This window comes from Morchella importuna, assembly GCF_003444635.1.
Source record: "Morchella importuna strain M04M26 chromosome Unknown Morimp01GS004, whole genome shotgun sequence".
NCBI classification, from domain to species: Eukaryota; Fungi; Ascomycota; class Pezizomycetes; order Pezizales; family Morchellaceae; genus Morchella; species Morchella importuna.
In genome coordinates, this window is record NW_025763401.1 from 1,106,329 (window position 1) to 1,125,497 (window position 19,169).

The 19,169-nt window shown below is 45.5% G+C and overlaps 6 protein-coding genes across 6 annotated transcripts; 4 read left to right on the forward strand and 2 right to left on the reverse strand.

The window, feature by feature from the left end:
- Positions 1 to 1,079: 1,079 nt before the first annotated feature.
- LAJ45_02446 (uncharacterized protein) lies at positions 1,080 to 2,493 on the reverse strand (the record flags this gene model as incomplete). Its single annotated transcript, XM_046112037.1, has 4 exons — positions 1,080 to 1,640; positions 1,703 to 2,152; positions 2,210 to 2,332; positions 2,401 to 2,493. The coding sequence occupies 4 exons, from the start codon at positions 2,491 to 2,493 to the stop codon at positions 1,080 to 1,082; spliced, it is 1,227 nt and encodes a 408-aa protein (XP_045974937.1).
- Positions 2,494 to 4,014: 1,521 nt separating this feature from the next.
- Positions 4,015 to 4,281, forward strand: LAJ45_02447 (uncharacterized protein; the record flags this gene model as incomplete). Its single annotated transcript, XM_046112038.1, has 2 exons — positions 4,015 to 4,120; positions 4,181 to 4,281. 2 exons carry the CDS (start codon positions 4,015 to 4,017, stop codon positions 4,279 to 4,281), a joined length of 207 nt encoding a protein of 68 aa, XP_045974938.1.
- Positions 4,282 to 5,416: 1,135 nt separating this feature from the next.
- Positions 5,417 to 6,399, forward strand: LAJ45_02448 (uncharacterized protein; the record flags this gene model as incomplete). The annotated part of the gene is made up of 4 exons (XM_046112039.1): positions 5,417 to 5,515; positions 5,986 to 6,076; positions 6,172 to 6,319; positions 6,387 to 6,399. The coding sequence occupies 4 exons, from the start codon at positions 5,417 to 5,419 to the stop codon at positions 6,397 to 6,399; spliced, it is 351 nt and encodes a 116-aa protein (XP_045974939.1).
- A 1,851-nt stretch (positions 6,400 to 8,250) lies between these two features.
- On the forward strand, positions 8,251 to 10,958 carry LAJ45_02449 (uncharacterized protein; the record flags this gene model as incomplete). Its single annotated transcript, XM_046112040.1, has 3 exons — positions 8,251 to 10,240; positions 10,292 to 10,743; positions 10,806 to 10,958. The coding sequence occupies 3 exons, from the start codon at positions 8,251 to 8,253 to the stop codon at positions 10,956 to 10,958; spliced, it is 2,595 nt and encodes an 864-aa protein (XP_045974940.1).
- A 709-nt stretch (positions 10,959 to 11,667) lies between these two features.
- Positions 11,668 to 13,274, forward strand: LAJ45_02450 (uncharacterized protein; the record flags this gene model as incomplete). The annotated part of the gene is made up of 4 exons (XM_046112041.1): positions 11,668 to 11,712; positions 11,786 to 11,973; positions 12,038 to 13,016; positions 13,074 to 13,274. The coding sequence occupies 4 exons, from the start codon at positions 11,668 to 11,670 to the stop codon at positions 13,272 to 13,274; spliced, it is 1,413 nt and encodes a 470-aa protein (XP_045974941.1).
- A 2,286-nt stretch (positions 13,275 to 15,560) lies between these two features.
- LAJ45_02451 (uncharacterized protein) lies at positions 15,561 to 18,333 on the reverse strand (the record flags this gene model as incomplete). Its single annotated transcript, XM_046112042.1, has 5 exons — positions 15,561 to 15,574; positions 15,625 to 17,808; positions 17,874 to 17,978; positions 18,053 to 18,115; positions 18,237 to 18,333. 5 exons carry the CDS (start codon positions 18,331 to 18,333, stop codon positions 15,561 to 15,563), a joined length of 2,463 nt encoding a protein of 820 aa, XP_045974942.1.
- Positions 18,334 to 19,169: the final 836 nt, after the last annotated feature.

Consider the following 19,169-nt stretch of genomic DNA (forward strand, 5'->3'; position numbering starts at 1 on the left):
TAGACAGCTAGTGACATGCATAAGAAACAGAGAAAGATACATGTAGCCAGCTAAGTAATATGGGACTAATTGTAATAAAAAAGATCACATGCATGGTATAATTATAGTCTGTGATTACATGTACTTAGTACTACGTACTAGTAAAGCTTATTGCGATTGTACCCGAGTCTTTCTATGCAATGGCAAGCGTTATTAATTGTATGGAAGATGTCCTTTCCCCTTAAGCACGTAGTACTATATACTTGTTTATAGTTACAAAACATATGAAGCTTTTCCAGCCTAATATTCTACTCCCAATTTTCCGAAAATATGTACATTTATCTAGACACCCCCTCACTCGGACAGCGGGTGATGATTGGTGAAGTTGCGGACGTCTTTCTCTAGCCTGGCGGCGCAGAGCCTTTCCGAATTCTATGAATAACGAGATATATAACTAGTGCCCGTAGAATCTTTAGTATCGGTAGGTCTAGTTCAGCCACGGCCGGACATAAGACGTAATCCGTCATTGCGGAGGCTCTACTCTGCAAGACTTAAATTTCGCAGCATGAACATAGCTCAAATAAAGAGATTTTCTGCGAGATTAGGCCCGTGTAATCCTGAAGTAAACTTCAGGATACGTACCTTAATACTTTTAGTATAGTGTACATATACCACCCATCGTTATTCAAGGTCCACGCAGAGCAAAATGGAAAAAGAAAACAGGATAAGATTCGTACCCCATCGATAGATATCTGTACATGCCATATATTCGAGATGCCACTCAATTTCCCCAGCCACACAAAACCCAGATGAGAAACTGCAAGAAAAAAAGTAAGAGGGGGCGATAGTCTGGTATAATAACTAACAAGAAATAAAGAAAACATGGTACCCGAAAAGCCTGAACGACAGAGCAAGGTGAAAAAGTAAAGGAAACCTTGAGAAGGACAAGGAAAATAACAAGGAACAGAAATTCGTAACAGATTACCCAACCGACCAGTCCAAACAACCAAGGACAGAATTGGTTTAATTGACATGGCCCTCACCGTACAGAAATAAACGTGAACAACACACAATAAAGAGCCTACTACTGCCCCCAATGATTATACGATCATAAAATAACCTCCCGCCATTAATAATAGCAATATCGCCGCTGTTGCAAATCCTGCACCAATCTTATCTTTTTTGCTCTTAGCATCAGGATAAGTCTGTGTTGGTTGCGTATCCCCTCCAGTCCCCGCCGCTGGATCTCCCTTGCTGGTGCCTCCATTATTCTGTGTCACGGGTTCGCCAACGGCTTGCACAAGGGTATTCTGAATGACCTCCAACGCACATAACTGCTCCCCAACCCCGTACTTATTGTCCCACCCATCTTGAGTCCATATCATTCCACATGTGTTCTCATCACTCCCATAAGAACAATGATATGCAGCTGCCACTGCGGATGTCCGAAGTTTGGGCAGAATATAGGATGCTGTGAAAGGCGCCATTTTGACGGTCAATGCCATGAAGCGGCCCATATAAGCTTTGAAGGATCTCTGATCGACGTTGCACATGTCGTTTGACTCGCAGCCAACTTCGGCCATTGTATTATTAATGAAGAATACCGATGTTGCGTTCATTATGCCTTCCACGCGCGTTTTCCAAGGTTCAGCCCCACCTGTCTAATAAAATGTCAGCTTTTGATCTTATCGTGGTCAAAGGTAGCAAGATGCCCCAAACGCACAAAGTTGTACATATACGCCGCCCCTGCCAGGAATATTCCTGCATTATATGTCCACTGGATATGGTTCAGCTCAGAGCAGTTCAAGGTTGAGTCTGATCCATCAAAAAGTTTGTAGTCCTTCGACAAAAGTCCGATTGAAGCGGTCCATTCGTAAGTCTTCTCGGCCCATTCAGCGTATGTTGCATTGCCGGTATATCTAGCTAATCTAGCCGCAAGCTGGAAAAAACATCCATTCGAGATTGTGTTTTTATAACCATATCCAGCGTTAAATGTATATATCTGCCAGCGTAGACCTCCGCCGCATGTCAAATTATCCCAACGTAACGCTTGCGAGTTGAAGACACCTTGTGCCAAGGCAAGCCATTGAGGCTGGTCCGCTGGGGGGTCCGGGAAATTTTTTTCGGCAGCGGACATAGCTGAGAGGGCCCAAAACCCTTGATCGTCGTTTCCCTGGGAGAAATCATTATGATGCACGGATAACTAATTTGAGCGCAGAAAGGTACTCACCAGTGATTTCGACTGATTGGGTGGCATAAAGTTCTCTTGTGGTCCAACTTGGTGAAGCATAGCTTCGGTGGTAACGGCGTTGTACCCAGCATCACCAGTATAGTACCAGTAGTCAATTAAAGCCTACAGTTAGCTCCGAAGGTTATGTTAACCATCATTTACTTTAGCTAAATCAATAAACAAGAACATACCCCAAAAGCAGCACCAGCTTCCCACCAATAATATGGGTCACCAAATAATCCTGGAATGCCACCAGTTTTGTTTCCGGGGTAGAACTCCATCATCTTGTACGCAATTCTTTGCGTGATGTCCAAAACCGATTCTGATTCCGCAAAAAAAGGACTGTTAGCCTCCTATCAATCCCCTGGTCAACTTCCGACACTGCCACTCGAGTAGTGCCCGTTACAACTTTGGAAACGCAAGGCTTACGTACGCCTATCATCGAGAATAAGTTCATACCCCGAAATCATCGGCAGCACCAAAAGGATTGAGGTACATATCCTCCGGAGGTTTGTTGGTCTTAATGGATTTCTCATGTTTGTAAGTTCGCTCAAGCAGAATGGTGTCGAAAATGAAGTATAGGGAAACAAACGCAGCCAGGTAGAAAGAAGAGTTTATGCAGATGAGTTTGTGTTAAAGGTACCCGGTCCGAGAGCGACAGGCTAAATTTGGTATGTCTCTGGGGTTACTGTATCAAATTGAACCAGAAAGCGGCAGCTATGAACGAAAGAGGATTTTCGAGCCCCCACGATGGATGATGCTCCCGATTGTATTCTGCTCACCCAAAGCCGGATACCCACGCCTCCGGTACACACTGTTGTGGTACTGTAGGCTGGGATAACTCCTAGAATTACACCTGGACAAACGAGCGAATAAACAAATGAGATGGATGATATGGATCCCTAAACCCTTTCCCTCCCTTCCTCTCTAAAAAAAGCTGCGAAGTATGTAAGAGGTGAAAGTGGGTCGCGTGTAATTTGTGACCCAAATGGTGTTGACAAGATCGTTGTACCAAAATTGGGAGCAACCCCGGGGGGGGGGGGGGGTGTTAGCGGGATGAGATCTATCCGAAAATCCACACGCAGCAAGTATCAGTGTGGAGAGGGGCAAGTGGAGCTGAGCTGGACTTAGAAAGGCCGCGTTTACACTCAGAAAGAAAGCGGTAGCCAGAATGACTGAGCAACAAAAACGAGTGACTTTGACTTTGCGGGGGAGAAGCGAAGTGCGGCCGGGGAAAGGAAGAGAGTCCAGAAGCGAGAGAGAGAGAGAGAGAGAGGAATTCAAGAGGCGAGAGCGGAACACACAAAGCGCACTCCCATACACAAAGAACAAGCAGCAGCGGGATTAGCTTATCTGTTCGATCCAGGCAAAACAATGACGGAGTGCCGCGTATCCGACTGATTCCCCTCCTGGTTTTGCTGTCTTGTCTTGTCTTGCCTTTTCTTTTCTTGTCTTCTTGGGTTTTCTCTGGCTCAGGAGGATTCTCACTTTAAGTACATGTACCTACATGTAAGTACATGTATGCTAGTTTGAACCGCACCCTAGAGTAGGTTCTCATACATACGTCGGTGGCACTCCTTGCTGAAAAAACTTAACCTAATTCCTCTCACTTCCAAGGAGTATCTGGAGACCGAAATAATACCTAACACCCATACCATCCATACCGGTCATACTCACCTGTTTCCCCGCCAGCTTAACACCCTCCCATCGCGTTTCTAAGTTCTAACAGCACGAATAACCCCGGTCTTGTGGTCCGGATGTTGTCTGGGAAAGGGGCTAGTTGCCATCCACTCTGTTCCAACCCCATGCCACGGCGCGGCGAAAATCATCAGTGGCAAGCTGCCAATGACAAAACCGAGAAGTGGTGCCCAAGAAGTGGTGCTAACGGATGGTCAGGTAGAGAATATTTAGGTAAATGCATGTATACTTGCCTTTTTGCGAAGTTCAAGGCTTAATTAGGTCACCCGATAGTGTATTTGTTTGGCCCTTCCTGGCCTACAAGCACACCCAGGAGCTACAAATACCTAGCTACAACTTCCTCACCTTCCTACTCCACCCACCAGATATGTTGACACTCTATCGGGCTTGGCAACATCAAGTTCTTGTCTGCTAAACGCTCGTATAGGTTTTGTTACTCGAGAATTTACTAATCACATTTCTATGGTCAAAGTAATGCAGCTATTTCCTTGTTTTCGAAATTTCGGAAGCTACATATAGTCTAACCCGAGACTTTACCCAGGAAACAGCTGCTATTTTGTCCCGAGTGATTGACTATGATCACTTGCTTTCCCTAGTTAGGAATCTTCAAATGATACGCCAAAACAAGCATCAGCCACATGATTCAACGCTCGCATGTGAGAAAAGGACGCAAGATAAAAAAAAAGGTGGTTGCGTACTGTATGTAGGCGAGTACCTGGCGTGGGTACTACAAGTCGTCGCCCACGGGAATCAGCAAGAAACAACCACAAGGCTCGGCTATAATTGGTGTAGAGTAGATACATAGAGGTACATATAATGACAGTCCAGGGCTGAGGTTGTAGGACTCAGTCTGCAAGCGTAGTGCCGGACGTAAAGCGTCAGCTCCACTCTACACTGTCTAAGGTGAGGGTTAGGTGTTGTGTAGGGACAAGACGACTGCCACAGTGGCTGGGGCTAGGTCAATTGACCAAAAATAGCAGCACAATATAGAAATTACAAAAAGAATCTGACTCAAATAAAGTTTTCCTTTTGATAGTCTTCGATAGTCTTCATGCGTTTACTTGGGCTGTGATGGCTTTCAAAGGATTGCAGGAAAGGAATCTCACAAACAGCTTCCACTTCCGCAATCTCCCATCCCTGTGCTACAGCCCTCAAGTCTCAAGCAACAAGTAGCACCGCCGCCGCCGCCATACCGCCGCCTTTCAACCATTCTACGCAAGCCCACCCACCTACCTGTCTTGTCAGCCTTCAATCACCGGCCCCCCAACCACACTGACCATCCCTCATCAACCTCCCACAACCGCTGCTTTTCCTCCCTCGCCAGCCCTACCTAACTTAAGCTACTACATACACGTACCATCTACTTTCTCACTTACTTGCTGCCTACTCACTCGATCTTCACACTCTCAACCTTCAACCTCCTTACCTACAGGTCGCTTCAACGAGCACAACAACAATAACAGTAACCCTTTCTTTACCACAACCACAACCGCAACCTACAATAATAAAATGGCCGATCAACCATACGACCCCTACATTCCCCAAGGTGGTGCTGGCGGCGGCGCCAGTGGAGCTCCTGGAAACCAAAGAACTGCGGCTATTCAAGCGGTAGGTCTCCATCATTTGATTTCTTTCTCTTATGTTGCATCCCTTCATTCCCTAGATGGACCCCTCATTGTTTGCGACCGTGGTGCCCCTTTTGGGCCGATAATTTTTCCCGGGCGCCACAAGAGGAACCGATATTGCCGCGTAAGCTGGCTGGGGCGGAACCGTGCAAGGACCGATGAGCATGAGATATTCTATCAACCGGCATTTCGGAAGGATATGAGGGGATCGGGCCTTACTTGAGGGAAATACATGGGAGTGCTTTTGTTGGAATCCGGGATGCCGACTTGGCCTGGAGGGGGGTATTTCAGCTGCTAGGGATTCCGGGAGGCTCTACCAGTGGCGCACACCACTCTATGCGCCAGCCTTGACTTTGCAATCATGGAGCAGTGATCAAGAAAGGATCATATGGAATTTTTCGACAATATTGGCTCAGCAATGGTCATGCTAATTCTCATTTCTTTCAACTTTAGCAAATCGATGACACCGTTGGTATTATGCGTGAGAATATCAATAAGGTCGCCGACCGTGGAGCCAGGCTAGACTCTCTTCAAGACAAGACAGGTCAGTAACTCTAAGTACCGCGCGCTCTACTCGTTTCAATTTCGTTTCGCGGAGTTTTCTGATTATAATAAATTGCTTATTTTTGTTTTGTTTAGACAATCTTGCCAACTCGGCCCAAGGTTTCCGTCGTGGTGCAAACCGGGTCAGGAAGCAAATGTGGTGGAAAGATATGAAGATGCGTATGTGCCTGGTCGGCGGGATCATCATTCTTCTGGTAATCATCATTGTGCCAGCAGTTCTTGCGTAAGTACTGTCGTTATCTGAATCTTGAGATGATTAAACCATGCACTAATACACTAAATGTTTATAGCTCAAAAAAATGATTGTGGCAATAAATGACCGATGGGTGGTGGTGGTAGTAAAGGATTTATGGATTACGGGCGGTAAATTGGATGGAATGGGAAGAACAGTACAGTGTTCGTCGACCATCCCTAACACCCAAAACATCTCGAAAATGCGTGTGAATGACCTTTTTAAATACGAAATCAAACGAAATGATTGCTGGGTTCTCGCTATGTAAGGGAGAGAGAGAGTTGGTGTAACCTGGGACCCGGCGAATTCATTTTTGTTGCGCTTCTCTTCTTTGTCAGTCCCCATTATTCTATGCCTTTGTATTTTTTTTCTGGAATCCCCCATGGTTGTTTTGCGGTTTTGATGTCGTTATTGTACGTTTCTCTTTCTCTCTTTAACGGGATGGGAAGTTTGTAGTTTTTTTTCTTCTTTCCCCTCCCTCTCTGTCTTTGTCAACAACCCCACAGGTCAAGTCCATTGTTGGTCAGTGCGACCCAGCGTCTTCTTGTATGTCCAGAGTACCAGGGGAAGTTGTGGGGATAGCACTAGGGGAAACTTGTTGGGGAGGTAATGGCCTGATGACTGTTTCTATTTCTTAATGACAACGATGATACGATGGAAGCTCGATGTCTATCAGTTCAAAATATTCTGCCGTTGTTGCGGGAACAGCTTCTCTTCCAAATATTGTTTTTTATCTGATACTGGGTGATTAGAATTTGAAATATACTGATTTGCCTAAGAATTTTTTGAGGTAGATACATACATGTAGCTCCAACGGTATTAAATTATACTCGGTTTCTGTTCCTAAGTCGCTCCAATCATTGACACTGGCCGAGTAGAGGTGAATCCTAAAAAGGCTTATGGAAGCCGTTATCTAAATGGCGATGTTGTAAGCGTAGGTGTGATGGTCGGACGGGAAAAGCTTGCGGCCAAAGTTGAACGCATACTTAGCTACTCTAGTTATGGACATAAATATATGTAGGTATAAAATTCTTAAGATTTGTAGCCCCCGAGGTTTAGAAAAGCAAGTGAGACATTTATTTATGCTGCTCGTAGGGATGCTTTACGTTAAGCTAGTAGGCACTCTCTTTCAAATTGCTAGACATGCAATTGGAGTGCTGTACGTAATTTACCCTTCACAGTACTATGAGACTCATCGCTTCACGAGAGAATAATGGAATAAGTTAGGGTCCACTCGCAATTTTACACAAAATGGGCTCTGGGGAGGAGGAGCTCCCCAGCTAGTACATTTCAATCTGATAAAGGTCTTACGAATTACCGATTATGACCCCTGTTGATCAGATAATCTTTTGTTGTAACCTTCCTTGTATGCAGTGGTGTCCCATGATGTGATTCTCCGAGCGAGGGAAAATTTTTCTCGTGCATCCTGGATTGAATATTCACCGCCAAGGAGCGACGTTAGCAGTGGGGGATGAGTGCACTTCACCTTAGTAAATACCAGTGGCCTGGATGCAGGGTTGGGAGGGGTCCAAGTAGTGAATGTGAACGAGTGAGTTCGCGAGTGAGCCGGAGAAATTGATGATATCTGTACTCTAAAATCAAGAGTTAAATGGTTCTCACTAGCGATATTAATTCTTATTACTTCAAGCTGTTTAGATTACTCGGGCTATTGGCACTAAATTGATCTCTCTAGGTACCAAAGATCGTGGTCTCGTAGCGCTCAAAGAAATGCCCATCCCGCTCTGCCCCGCCATCCATCACCATCATCACTAAAGGTGGCCTTTCTTTTTCCCTCCCTAATTCCTTTTTATTCGAGGGTTTCTTGACTAGTTCTACTATTTCTTCCTCTTCTTCTCCCCCGTTCCTTCCTTCTTGTCTCCTCTTCCTGCCATTGATCTCTACTCAATTGAAACCTCAAAAATATGTTGGCTAGCCTTCGCAGCGTCTCCCGGCGGGCCCTTAAGTCCTCCACCCACACCCCACGTCTCTTACATCCCACCACTGCTATCGCTCTTCGTAAACTCAATGCATCTTTTGCAACATCGGCTAGTGATTCGCCCTCCCTCGCATTGTCAACACGTTCTACAGTTATTCAACTTTTAAACAATATCGGGTCCAAGCGTGAGGTCGAGCAATACCTCTCTCACTTCACATCTGTTCAGTCCCAGCAGTTCGCCGTTATTAAGGTCGGTGGTGCCATCATTACCGAGCACCTTGATTCACTCGCATCATCCCTTTCCTTCTTGAATCATGTTGGGCTTTTCCCTGTCGTTGTTCACGGCGCTGGTCCACAGTTGAATAAGATGCTCGAGGATGCTGGTGTGGAACCTCAGTTCGAAGATGGGATTCGTGTGACAGATGGAAAAACACTCGCTCTCGCTCGTCAGCTATTTTTGAAAGAGAATCTAAAGCTTGTAGAGGCTTTAGAGAAGTTGGGTGTTAGGGCAAGGCCTATCACTGGCGGTGTATTCCAGGCTGAATATCTCGACAAAGAAAAGTATGACCTCGTTGGCAAGATTACAAAGGTCGACAAGCGTCCCATCGAGGCTGCCATCGAGGCTGGATGTCTTCCTATTCTTACTTCGACTGCTGAAACCGTCGAGGGCCAGCTTCTAAACGTCAATGCTGATATCGCGGCTGGTGAGCTCGCCCGCGAACTGCAGCCATTGAAGATTGTTTATTTGTCTGAAAAGGGTGGTTTATTCCACGGAGAGACAAATGAAAAGATCTCAACCATCAATTTGGACGAGGAATACGACGATTTTATGAGTCAGTCGTGGTGCAAGTACGGCACCAGGCTGAAGATCAAAGAGATTAAGACCTTATTGGACGATCTGCCAAGAAGCTCCAGTGTTGCCATCATTGCAACTGCGGATCTTCAGAAGGAATTATTCACGGACACCGGTGCTGGAACTTTAATTAGACGTGGAAACAGACTTACGGCCAAGACTAGCGTGTCGGAGTTTGGGGATAAGGCCAAGCTAGTGGAAGTATTGGGTAGGGCAAAAGATGAGCCGGAAGGTTATTTGAACTTCTTGGGCAAAAATTCCTTCAAAGCGTATGCCGACGAACCACTTGAGGCTTTGGCTGTTGTTCTTCCCGCTAAGAACTCTCAAGAACCTGCTCTACTTGATGTATTCACATCTTCGAAGGCTGGATGGTTGGGAAATGTCGCAGACAATGTTTTCAATTCAATCAAGAAGGAATATCCTAAGCTTATGTGGACTGTCAAGCATGGTGATGAGCAATTAGGATGGCACTTCGACAAGGCCCAGGGAAGCTTTAGTCACCACGGCAAGGTTCTCTTTTGGTATGGGCTCGAGGGGCCGGAGCAAGTTCAGGCTTTAATTGGGAAGTTTATTTCCCAGGCTGAGGTTGCTGAGCCATTGAACTCCGGGACTGTTACTGGTATTAGGCAACAAGCCAGGGCATTCTCCACTCTTGGAAGATCGAATGCATGGTCTGCTCCCAGGCAAAAGATCATTGGAAGGCGTGGATTCGCGTCTACTACTAACCCGAACCCTCCCTTGGGTAAGGGAAATAAGACCAATGATAAACCTTCTAGAGTTGCTCTTATCGGTGCCAGAGGGTACACCGGTCAGGCTTTAATCAGCCTCATCAACTCCCACCCGCATCTTGATCTTACGCATGTTTCCTCCCGTGAATTGGCTGGCAAGAAGTTGGAGGGGTACAACAAGGGTGACAAGGAAATCATATACCAGAACTTGACTGTCGAGGATATCAGGAGAATGGAGGACAACAATGAGGTTGACTGTTGGGTGATGGCTCTTCCTAACGGCGTCTGCAAGCCATTTGTTGATGCCGTTGAGGACTCTGGTAATGGAAAGAGCGTCATCGTGGATTTGAGCGCAGACTACAGGTTCAATGATAAATGGACTTATGGACTGCCTGGTAAGCCGAAATCCTCTTTTTTCTAATAGGATTGAGCTAAAAACCACGCAGAATTGAACGATCGTTCGGCCCTAAGCAGTGCTACTCGAATCTCGAACCCTGGATGCTACGCTACTGCCGCGCAGATAGCCATTGCACCCCTCATCCCATTCCTTGGGGGTGAACCTACCGTGTTCGGAGTTTCTGGATACTCTGGTGCTGGCACCAAACCTAGCCCAAAGAACGATGTTAAGCAGCTCGCTGACAATCTGATGCCGTACTCTTTGACGGACCATATTCACGAGCGTGAAATTTCTAGGCGACTGGGCGTTCCTGTTTCTTTCATCCCACATGTCGCTGTTTGGTTTCAAGGAATTCATCACACCGTTAATATTCCGTTGAGCAAGGAGATGACTAGTAGAGAGATTAGAAATTTGTACCAAGATAGGTATGCCGGCGAGAAGCTTATCAAGGTTGTCGGAGAGGCTCCCCTTGTTAAGAACATCTCTGGAAAGCACGGGGTGGTATGTTTTTTTTTACTCCATAAGCCTCCTTTATATCGGTAGTTATACTAATTGTTTATTAGGAGGTTGGTGGATTTGGTGTTCATTCCTCTGGCAAGAGGGTTGTTGTTTGTGCAACCATCGATAACCTACTCAAAGGAGCTGCGACCCAATGCCTGCAGAACATGAACCTTGCCCTTGGATACAGCGAGTATGAGGGTATTCCCATGGATTGAATGGAAAATATAATGGCTCGTTTTAATAAAGCAGTGGCATTTGCTGGGGGAGTTCGTTGTTGCTTGAAACATTTTTTATCTTTAAATACGAGTACCAGCTTGTGGAATAAAGAAAAGCGTCCGCTCTTATTTTTTTCTTTTTTGTCTCATGTTGGTTTTTTGCACTAAGTTTTTTCCCGGGGTTTGAAAGTTTGCTGGCTGGCTGGTTCGGTGGTGGTGGTTTTTGGGAATTCGGTTTACGGGGGGATGTATATATCACGAGTCTTAAATGTTTGCTGGCATTTGTCTTCTAAGTTTCAGTGGTACATGTAGTTAGTGATACCTATTGATTGTATGTATGTAAAGGATCTATTTACTTACGAATGCTGTTTAAAATTAGTGACCTCGGATCAGATAACGGAAGGACGGACGGAGTAGCTTCTACGCATGGCGCGCGGAGTGGCATTGTGGGGAACATGGGGAAGGGTTAGGGCGCAATGCGGGGCCGAGCGTCGACTACCTACGGTTACTGGTAGCCGTATTTTCCGGGAGCTCAGGTTAACTCCATACCTCCATTGGCCCGTCCGAAGTGCACAGCGTGTCTTATTTGCTTTTTTATCACCAACCCTGTATTTAAATCTACCTGAGTTCCATCTTCCACCCAACAATTGAATTGCATTCTCTTGACGATTATCATTGACCTATCTATACCTTCCCTGACTACGCAAAGATGTCCCTCAGCATTAGGTCTTCAAGAGCTCTTCGGAGCTTCCATGTATGCCCAATCTTGCATCAACACAGTATTTTAAAGAAAAGTTAAGCTAATAGATTCATTATTTAATCCACAGCTTTCATCTCCCCTTCGTCCACTGTGTCAGGCCAGTAGAGGATATGCATCTGCGCCAGAGAAAGACTTGAAGGAGACCCTTAGAGAAATCATCCCTGAGAAGCGTGAGAAGTTCAAAAAGTTTAAGGCAGACTATGGCCAGAAGTCATTAGGCGAGGTTAAGGTCGAGAACGCTATTGGCGGAATGCGGTTTGTCCCACAAATCCTGATCACGTTAATTCTGTGGCATGAAACTAAAGGTAAAATTGTACAGAGGGGTCAAAGGTATGATCTGGGAAGGTTCCGTTCTCGATGCCAACGAAGGTATCCGCTTCCACGGAAAGACAATCAAAGAATGCCAGAGCATCCTCCCCAAAGGAAAGACTGGGCGAGAAATGCTTCCGGAGGGAATGTTCTGGCTTCTCCTTACCGGACAGGTTCCAACTGAGGGGCAGGTACGAGCTCTTAGCAGGACTTTTGCCGAAAATGCGGAACTTCCAGAGTTCGTTGTAAAAATGATGGATGCTTTCCCAACAACTTTACACCCAATGACGCAGATGAGCATTGCTGTATCAGCACTGAACCATGACTCAAAGTTTGCAAGAATGTATGAGAAGGGATTGAACAAGGCAGATTACTGGGAGCCCACTTTCGATGATTCAATCCAGTTACTTGCTAAGCTTCCTACTATCGCTGCGAAAATTTACCAAAACACCTATAACGGTGGTGGACCTCTTCCTAGATCTGTTGACCTGTCGCAAGACTGGTCATGGAACTTTGCAGCTATGCTCGGAAAGTCAGATAGCGAGGGTTTTGTTGATCTTCTACGTCTCTACCTGGCACTTCATGGTGATCATGAAGGCGGAAATGTTTCAGCACACGCTACACATCTCGTTGGGTCCGCCTTGAGTGACCCATTCCTGTCTTACTCTGCTGGTCTCCAGGGTCTCGCAGGACCTCTTCACGGTCTCGCAGCCCAAGAAGTACTAAGGTTCATCCAGAAGATGAAGACGAAAATCGGAAATAGCTACTCGGACTCAGATGTTAAAGATTATCTGTGGAGCCTGTTGAAGAGTGGTCAAGTAATCCCTGGGTATGGACACGCTGTTCTGAGGAAGCCCGACCCTAGGTTCCAAGCTTTGATGGACTTCGCAGCCTCAAGGAAAGAGGTGTCGGAGGGCGAAGTGTTTAAGCTTGTTAAAAAGAATAGTGATATCGCCCCAGGTGTGCTGCTGGAGCACGGAAAGACAAAGGTATAGAACCTCCCTTTAAACCTTTTGATGACCGTAGATGCTAATCTGGCTCATAAGAACCCACATCCGAACGTTGACTCTGCATCCGGGGTACTCTTCCACCACTACGGTATTAACCAAGATCTTTACTACACTGTGACTTTCGGTGTCTCAAGAGGGTTGGGCCCCTTGGCACAATTAATTTGGGATAGGGCTCTTGGACTGCCGATTGAAAGGCCAAAGAGTTTGAGTATGGAGGCCATGATTAAGTCATTTTGAGCGTAAAAGACGCCCATTCAGTTTTGATTAGCGATTTGTTTGAAATTAAAAGAACTTCCTGTATTTACTTGCGTAAACTCGCCCTCTTTTGTTCTAGAGCCACACCGCTACATTAAGGTAATCGATATGAGGTTGAATCATGATAGATCACTCGTTTTATATTTGCCAGCTTCACTGAGTTGGAATGATGTAGCATGTATTTCCCCGAGCGTCTCCCATCCCTTGCTTGAGAAAGATCCAGTAAAATGAACAATCATCGTGCCAGAGAAAAGTAACTAGATTGGTCACTTCAATGCCTAATATCCCATTCAGGGGCACTTATTTCAGGAACTACAGCGGCAGCGTAAGTCATGGGTCTGGTTGTACCTCCAAGTTTCTTTTAGAAATTAGAGCCTATTTTGCTTGGTTTAATATATGCATCACCTAAGATGTGAGATTCTATTACGCTAATTGTATCTTATTTGTTGAAGATCAGGGTATATATATTCGTTTACTTAAAGTTCCAACTCATATTAACCGATCAAATATGCTGTCATTAATTAGGCAGCACCTTCGGTTCTTTGTCCTGTGTAGAACGCAAGCCCATAATTTGGTGTCGTAAAGGTGATCGTTGCTCCCTTCTCTTTACCGTGAAAATGATCAAAAATTAGTAAACGTCCTTGAACAGAAGTGCTACTTACCAAAATGAAAAACATCGCCAGGCTTTCCAATGACACTTTTTCCAGTCTCATCGCTAATATGAAACTCCCCCTCAATGATAATCTTCATCTCATGGTATATGTGTATACCAAGGGTTCCCCCCTGTTCCAAACGGTATAAACCACATGAGATAGGCTTTTCAGCATCCATCTTTTCACTGGAGAAGATGTCCCCAAGAAATACATTGTTTCCAACGAGTAGCTGGGGCTTAACCTCGGTTTGTGACTTTTCGTTATAGATGGAGATAGGTTAGTGGAACGAATATATCAGATACATAGTACTCACTGCATAGGCATTTTGGGGAAAACTTCTTGTCAATATTGTATGTAGGTATGTACTTAGGGTGATTCTACCGAGTATGATATTTGAGAGTAAAATATGGCTAGTCTCCGATCTATGGGATTAAATATGAAAAAAAAAGGACTGCTCTAGGTCATGCTATGCATTTATTCACGTATGCTACCTATCCCGGAGTATAAAACCACGTTGAATACGTAATAAACTCTAGATATCATTATCGTCCCGGATTTGCAATTCGAGCATCACAATACTGTAATTCGGGTTGTAGGTCGGTCTGTATATACTTGTGAGTAGCCAATGGCGGTGCACCTCTTACAGGCAGCGGAGCGGGATCCGGGATGATCATGACTTTAAGCCCTAACTGGGTACTATATGCATGGATCGACGATGCATTTAAGACCATAGCGACGCGTTAAAGATAGTGTGGCCAAACTGTATCGATAAGGGTTGGTAGGGGATAAAGGGATAGTTTATCTACATTTGGGGAAATGTTCCCTCCTGCAAAGAGACAGGCCCGGAAGTTGTTGGGATACATACATGTGCTTTACCTATGTGGTAACACGTATGTAATATAATTACTATTTGATACATAGACTTTGGAGCTTTTGACGACGATTAGAGTACTTCTGCATGATCGTGTAGAGTAGCTCTCTACCTATCTTTGGGGTCATGATCCCTTCTTTTCATTCAGCCTTACACCCCCCACAACGCGGCCCCCAATTACGTTAATTTTTCACGTGTGGCTCCCGTCGGTGAAAAGCAGACCATCCACTTGATAGGATGAACAGAATTTCCTCCCCTGATCATGAAAGTGCACAAATCTGGTCTCAATCGATGCAAGGGAAGAATCTCAGCAATAATACACCCGCGCTCACCCCTTCCCACTATCGTCATCTACATACCGCCCTTTCTGCCAGTCTCAACCTCAAAAGAATCTACCACGACAAGCCGAAAACAAACTGCAGATTCCCGCCTTTTTTTTTTTTTTTTTAAAAAAAAGACGATGGTATATTAAGCCAGGCGAATAAAAACAAACACGCAAAAAAGTCAAGTAGGAAAAAGACGAGCACCAAAATGAACCCTAACCTAAGTGATATGGTATCACCCCTTTCCCTTCCTAGTCCTTGAAATTATGCTAATGATTACGAGGGGAAAGGGAATGCAATAGAAGGCCTGTGAAATCAAACCCAGTTGCGCCGGTGAGTGAAGTAGCCACGTCCACAAATAAGTAAATAATGAATATTGGGCACAGGCGTTTAGCGATATAACTCCGTTTAAACGACGACCCTATCCCAGCAAAACTTAAGGGAAGTTAGTACAAGGCATGTAAGTACTCGTGGATTAACCTTACCCTCCCAGTTGCGGTCCTTCATGACGCTGATCCAATGTAGCTTGCCTCGTACTGTGAACTCAAACCACGATTCGCCTTCTTCATGTCCCACCGCCAGAGCCGTTCTCTTGTTGCGCTTGATCGCCGGATCTGGTGTCGACCACGCCATTATCCGGAGTTTCTTATATCTACTGTTTTCGCTGTCTGCTTGGGGCCCCCAAACACCATAGTCAGTAATTTCCATTCCACCACCAGAGACCATCTTCGAGCTAGGTTCTTCTATAGGAGGCGAATGATATCGGGACGTTGACGACGGCGGTGTCTGCATCCGATGCCGCTCCAGCTCAAAATAATCACGTCGGCTCCAGACTTCCCTCACAACCTCCCACGCTTTGTCGATATTGCCGATCCACATGAGACTACACATGTTTTCCCATCTACTATTAACCCAATCCCTCTCCTTGCCTACCGCTTCGCAACCAGCAGCAAGGAGTGGGTATATGTGAACGATGCAACTTCTAGACTTCATGGGAATTGTTGCAATGGCCTGCATTACTCTTTCTGCCAATTCATGGGCAGTTGGGGACTGTAACTCTGGTACAGCTTGGTGAAGATAGAGGAGCGTGGCATATTGGTAGGCTTCCGCGGTTTTGACGCAGTGCTCTACATCGCTGAGCGGATCCTGAGGTTCCTCGTAATAAGCCTCTGGGACCCAATTCTCCAACTGAGTCTTGATATCCATGGCTTCGTTAATGATTAGGGGTGAATTTTTATCAGTCTTTCGTACTTTCTGTACAAGGCTTGCAACACGCCCAATCAATGGAAATAAGGTCGCTGCACAGCCAAGTAAAGGGTCAACTTGATTAGTATGTGACAACGGTCCATGCACCAGGGTCTGGACACCATTGTCATCTTCTGCAGTAAGCCGGGCCAAAACGTCAAGATAAACCCAAACGTTATACAGAAACGAGAACATTTTTTTAGACTCTGGGCTAGACTCAGAGGTTCGAAACTTAGCCAGAGCCTGATTTACTAATTCATTTGCACCTCGAAGGTGCTTTGTACCACTGGATGTGTGACGATCAAAGGCCTCAGAAAACGCTAACACTAATGTTGTAGCTAATGCCGCATCGTTTCTGATTGTGCCTCTGCTAAAGCCTTGAGCTAATGCTGTAGCCGATTGACGCATATGCTCTATTCCCTCTACACGGAGGGATGGTCGATCTCTCGACATGTGAAAAGCCGTCATCGAGGCAATTGCATGGTAAAGAGCTGGTGATTGTGTGGCCAAGGGCCAGATCATCGTCCGCCATGGGTTCTCTGTGGGACCGTCCTTTACAGACATGATACCACAGGTGTTTTTATCGAAATGCAGGAGCAGCATCTCTGGAGCGTTGAAGTCAAACGTAGGACGGCGAAAGATATCATGAACGCTGGTAAATGATTCTCGTGAGGATTGTGAGTTTGTTGAATGTGTTGAAAACGCCGAGGGCGAAAGTGAGCAGCGACGTCTAAACAACCAGTCTCTCGGGGTTTCTGTGCGAACTATATCAACAACCTCATCATCATCATCATCATTATCATTATCAACTTCTTCCTTGATGATTGTGGGGATCCCGATGTCATCCAGTACCACTGAATTATAGAAGTGTCGTTCATGGTCGCCCTCTACCTCTTCCTGAACACCGTCCTCCTTTTTATTGATCATAAAACTAGAATCATTCTGTTCTTCTAGAGGGTTAAGGTAAAGTGGTGGCCCTATAGACTTGTTCACAGAATTGGAGCCTTGAACTAGATTGGTGCACATTCCGTGGATATTGCGCCTACCACTCACAAAAACCGGATTGATTTCAGAAGGGACAAACGGTAAAAACCCGGCACTAGACCGAGAACGAGTTGTATGCAAATGAGTAGATTCAGGTGGTGATGGAACTTGAAATTGTAAAGGTTGAGGCGATAAGAATGACACATTGGCCTCGAGGCTATTATTTAATTGTGACGAATTTGGCGAAAGCGGAGAGAACTGGTATAATGAGGAAAACTGCACCTGGTACGGAGATGGTGAGGGAGTTTCATAGATTGATTCATTGGGAGACCGTCGGGGAGGACCTGTGGCGGCTGTAAAGGACTGGTCCAAAAAGGCTGTGCCTGGCAGAAGCGGAGGAGGTGGATTCTTCTTAGGTTTTGACACCCCGTTACCAGTACCTATTAAATAGTATTAGCTTATATCCCAGTGGATGTATTTCTCAATGATGGCTACATGTACATACTTTTTCGTAATGATTTTGGAGCTTTGCCTCCTAAGGCGGATTCTTCAAATGCCCTCCATTTAAAGTCTTTTTTATACCCCCCGCAAGTAACACCTCTTTTCTGACCTTTCTCTTATTAGCTCACCGAATCACTAGTCGCAAAATCTATACCGGGTTTAGGAGCCGAATAAAAGACATACATTGGTGGCAAGTGGGTTTGGACTCGTCGCACTTTAGTCGCTTCGCCTTGCAGGTAACGCAACCTATGAAACTATTAGAATTGGTACAATTTGGATCGACCCTGATCTCTGTTCATCGGTAGGCGATATTCAATTCGAGCACGGAATAGGAGTAAAGAAAAGAGAACAAAGTCATTTCTCGTACCATTTCGGCTTTTTGATTGCTTGGGCTTTACCGGTGCTATACCCAAACTCTCGGGCGATGACCCCATATCTTTTGAGGTAGTAGTTGGGACCTCCATGGGCAGAGTGTTCATCAAGAAGCTCTTTGCGATGGTCCTGTAGTTTCGCGTATTGTTTCCTACCTCCTACCAAATATTCCTGCTCTGGTTGATAACGACTCTTCTGGAATCACACTTGTCGGGTCAATCCTGGCAGTATACCCGTAAGCCCCCTTTGATCTATAGGTATTTTTATTTTATTTTTATTTTATGTTTCTTCCTGATATGCTGACTTCTGGAGAAATGAATTAAGAAGCGCGCGTGACGATGATAATGAATGTAGCACCCAACCGCTCGTTCCGCCGTTTTACAACTTTGTAACAACTTTTTAACGATAATAAGCTGGGTTGCTGCTTCAATATGTAGTGACCCTGTCACCACCACCCGAATATGTTGAAGTCGTTCGCAACAGGGGCGATTTGTATCCGTTCGCGTAGGATTCTGGTGTCGTAATCAATGAAGTAGACTGCCTTCCGACCGTCGAGCTTGTAATCAAAGGGGGAGTTGTAATGGGTGGTTGAACAGGAGATGGCGAGAAAGCAACGACGGTTGGGCGTAAGATAACGATTGGGATGGAGAAGGAAGTCTATGACGATAGTGAAACATAAACTAAAGGGAGAGAGAACCGAGCAGCGCCGAGAAGTGTGAAGGCACTCAAGTTACGTTAGAGGAGCTGTAGCGTATGAGGTTGAAAAGGCTTGAGAGAGAGTCAATTGCGACACTAGCTGAGTTCGGACGAAGATAAATAGTAGAGGAATGCAGTGAGAGAGCTGAGCTATGACCAGATGTGTGGCCGCCAACAAGTCGTTTTTTTTTTTTAGCCCTGGTAAAGCGCGGGGTCTCCTTTGTCCTGGTCG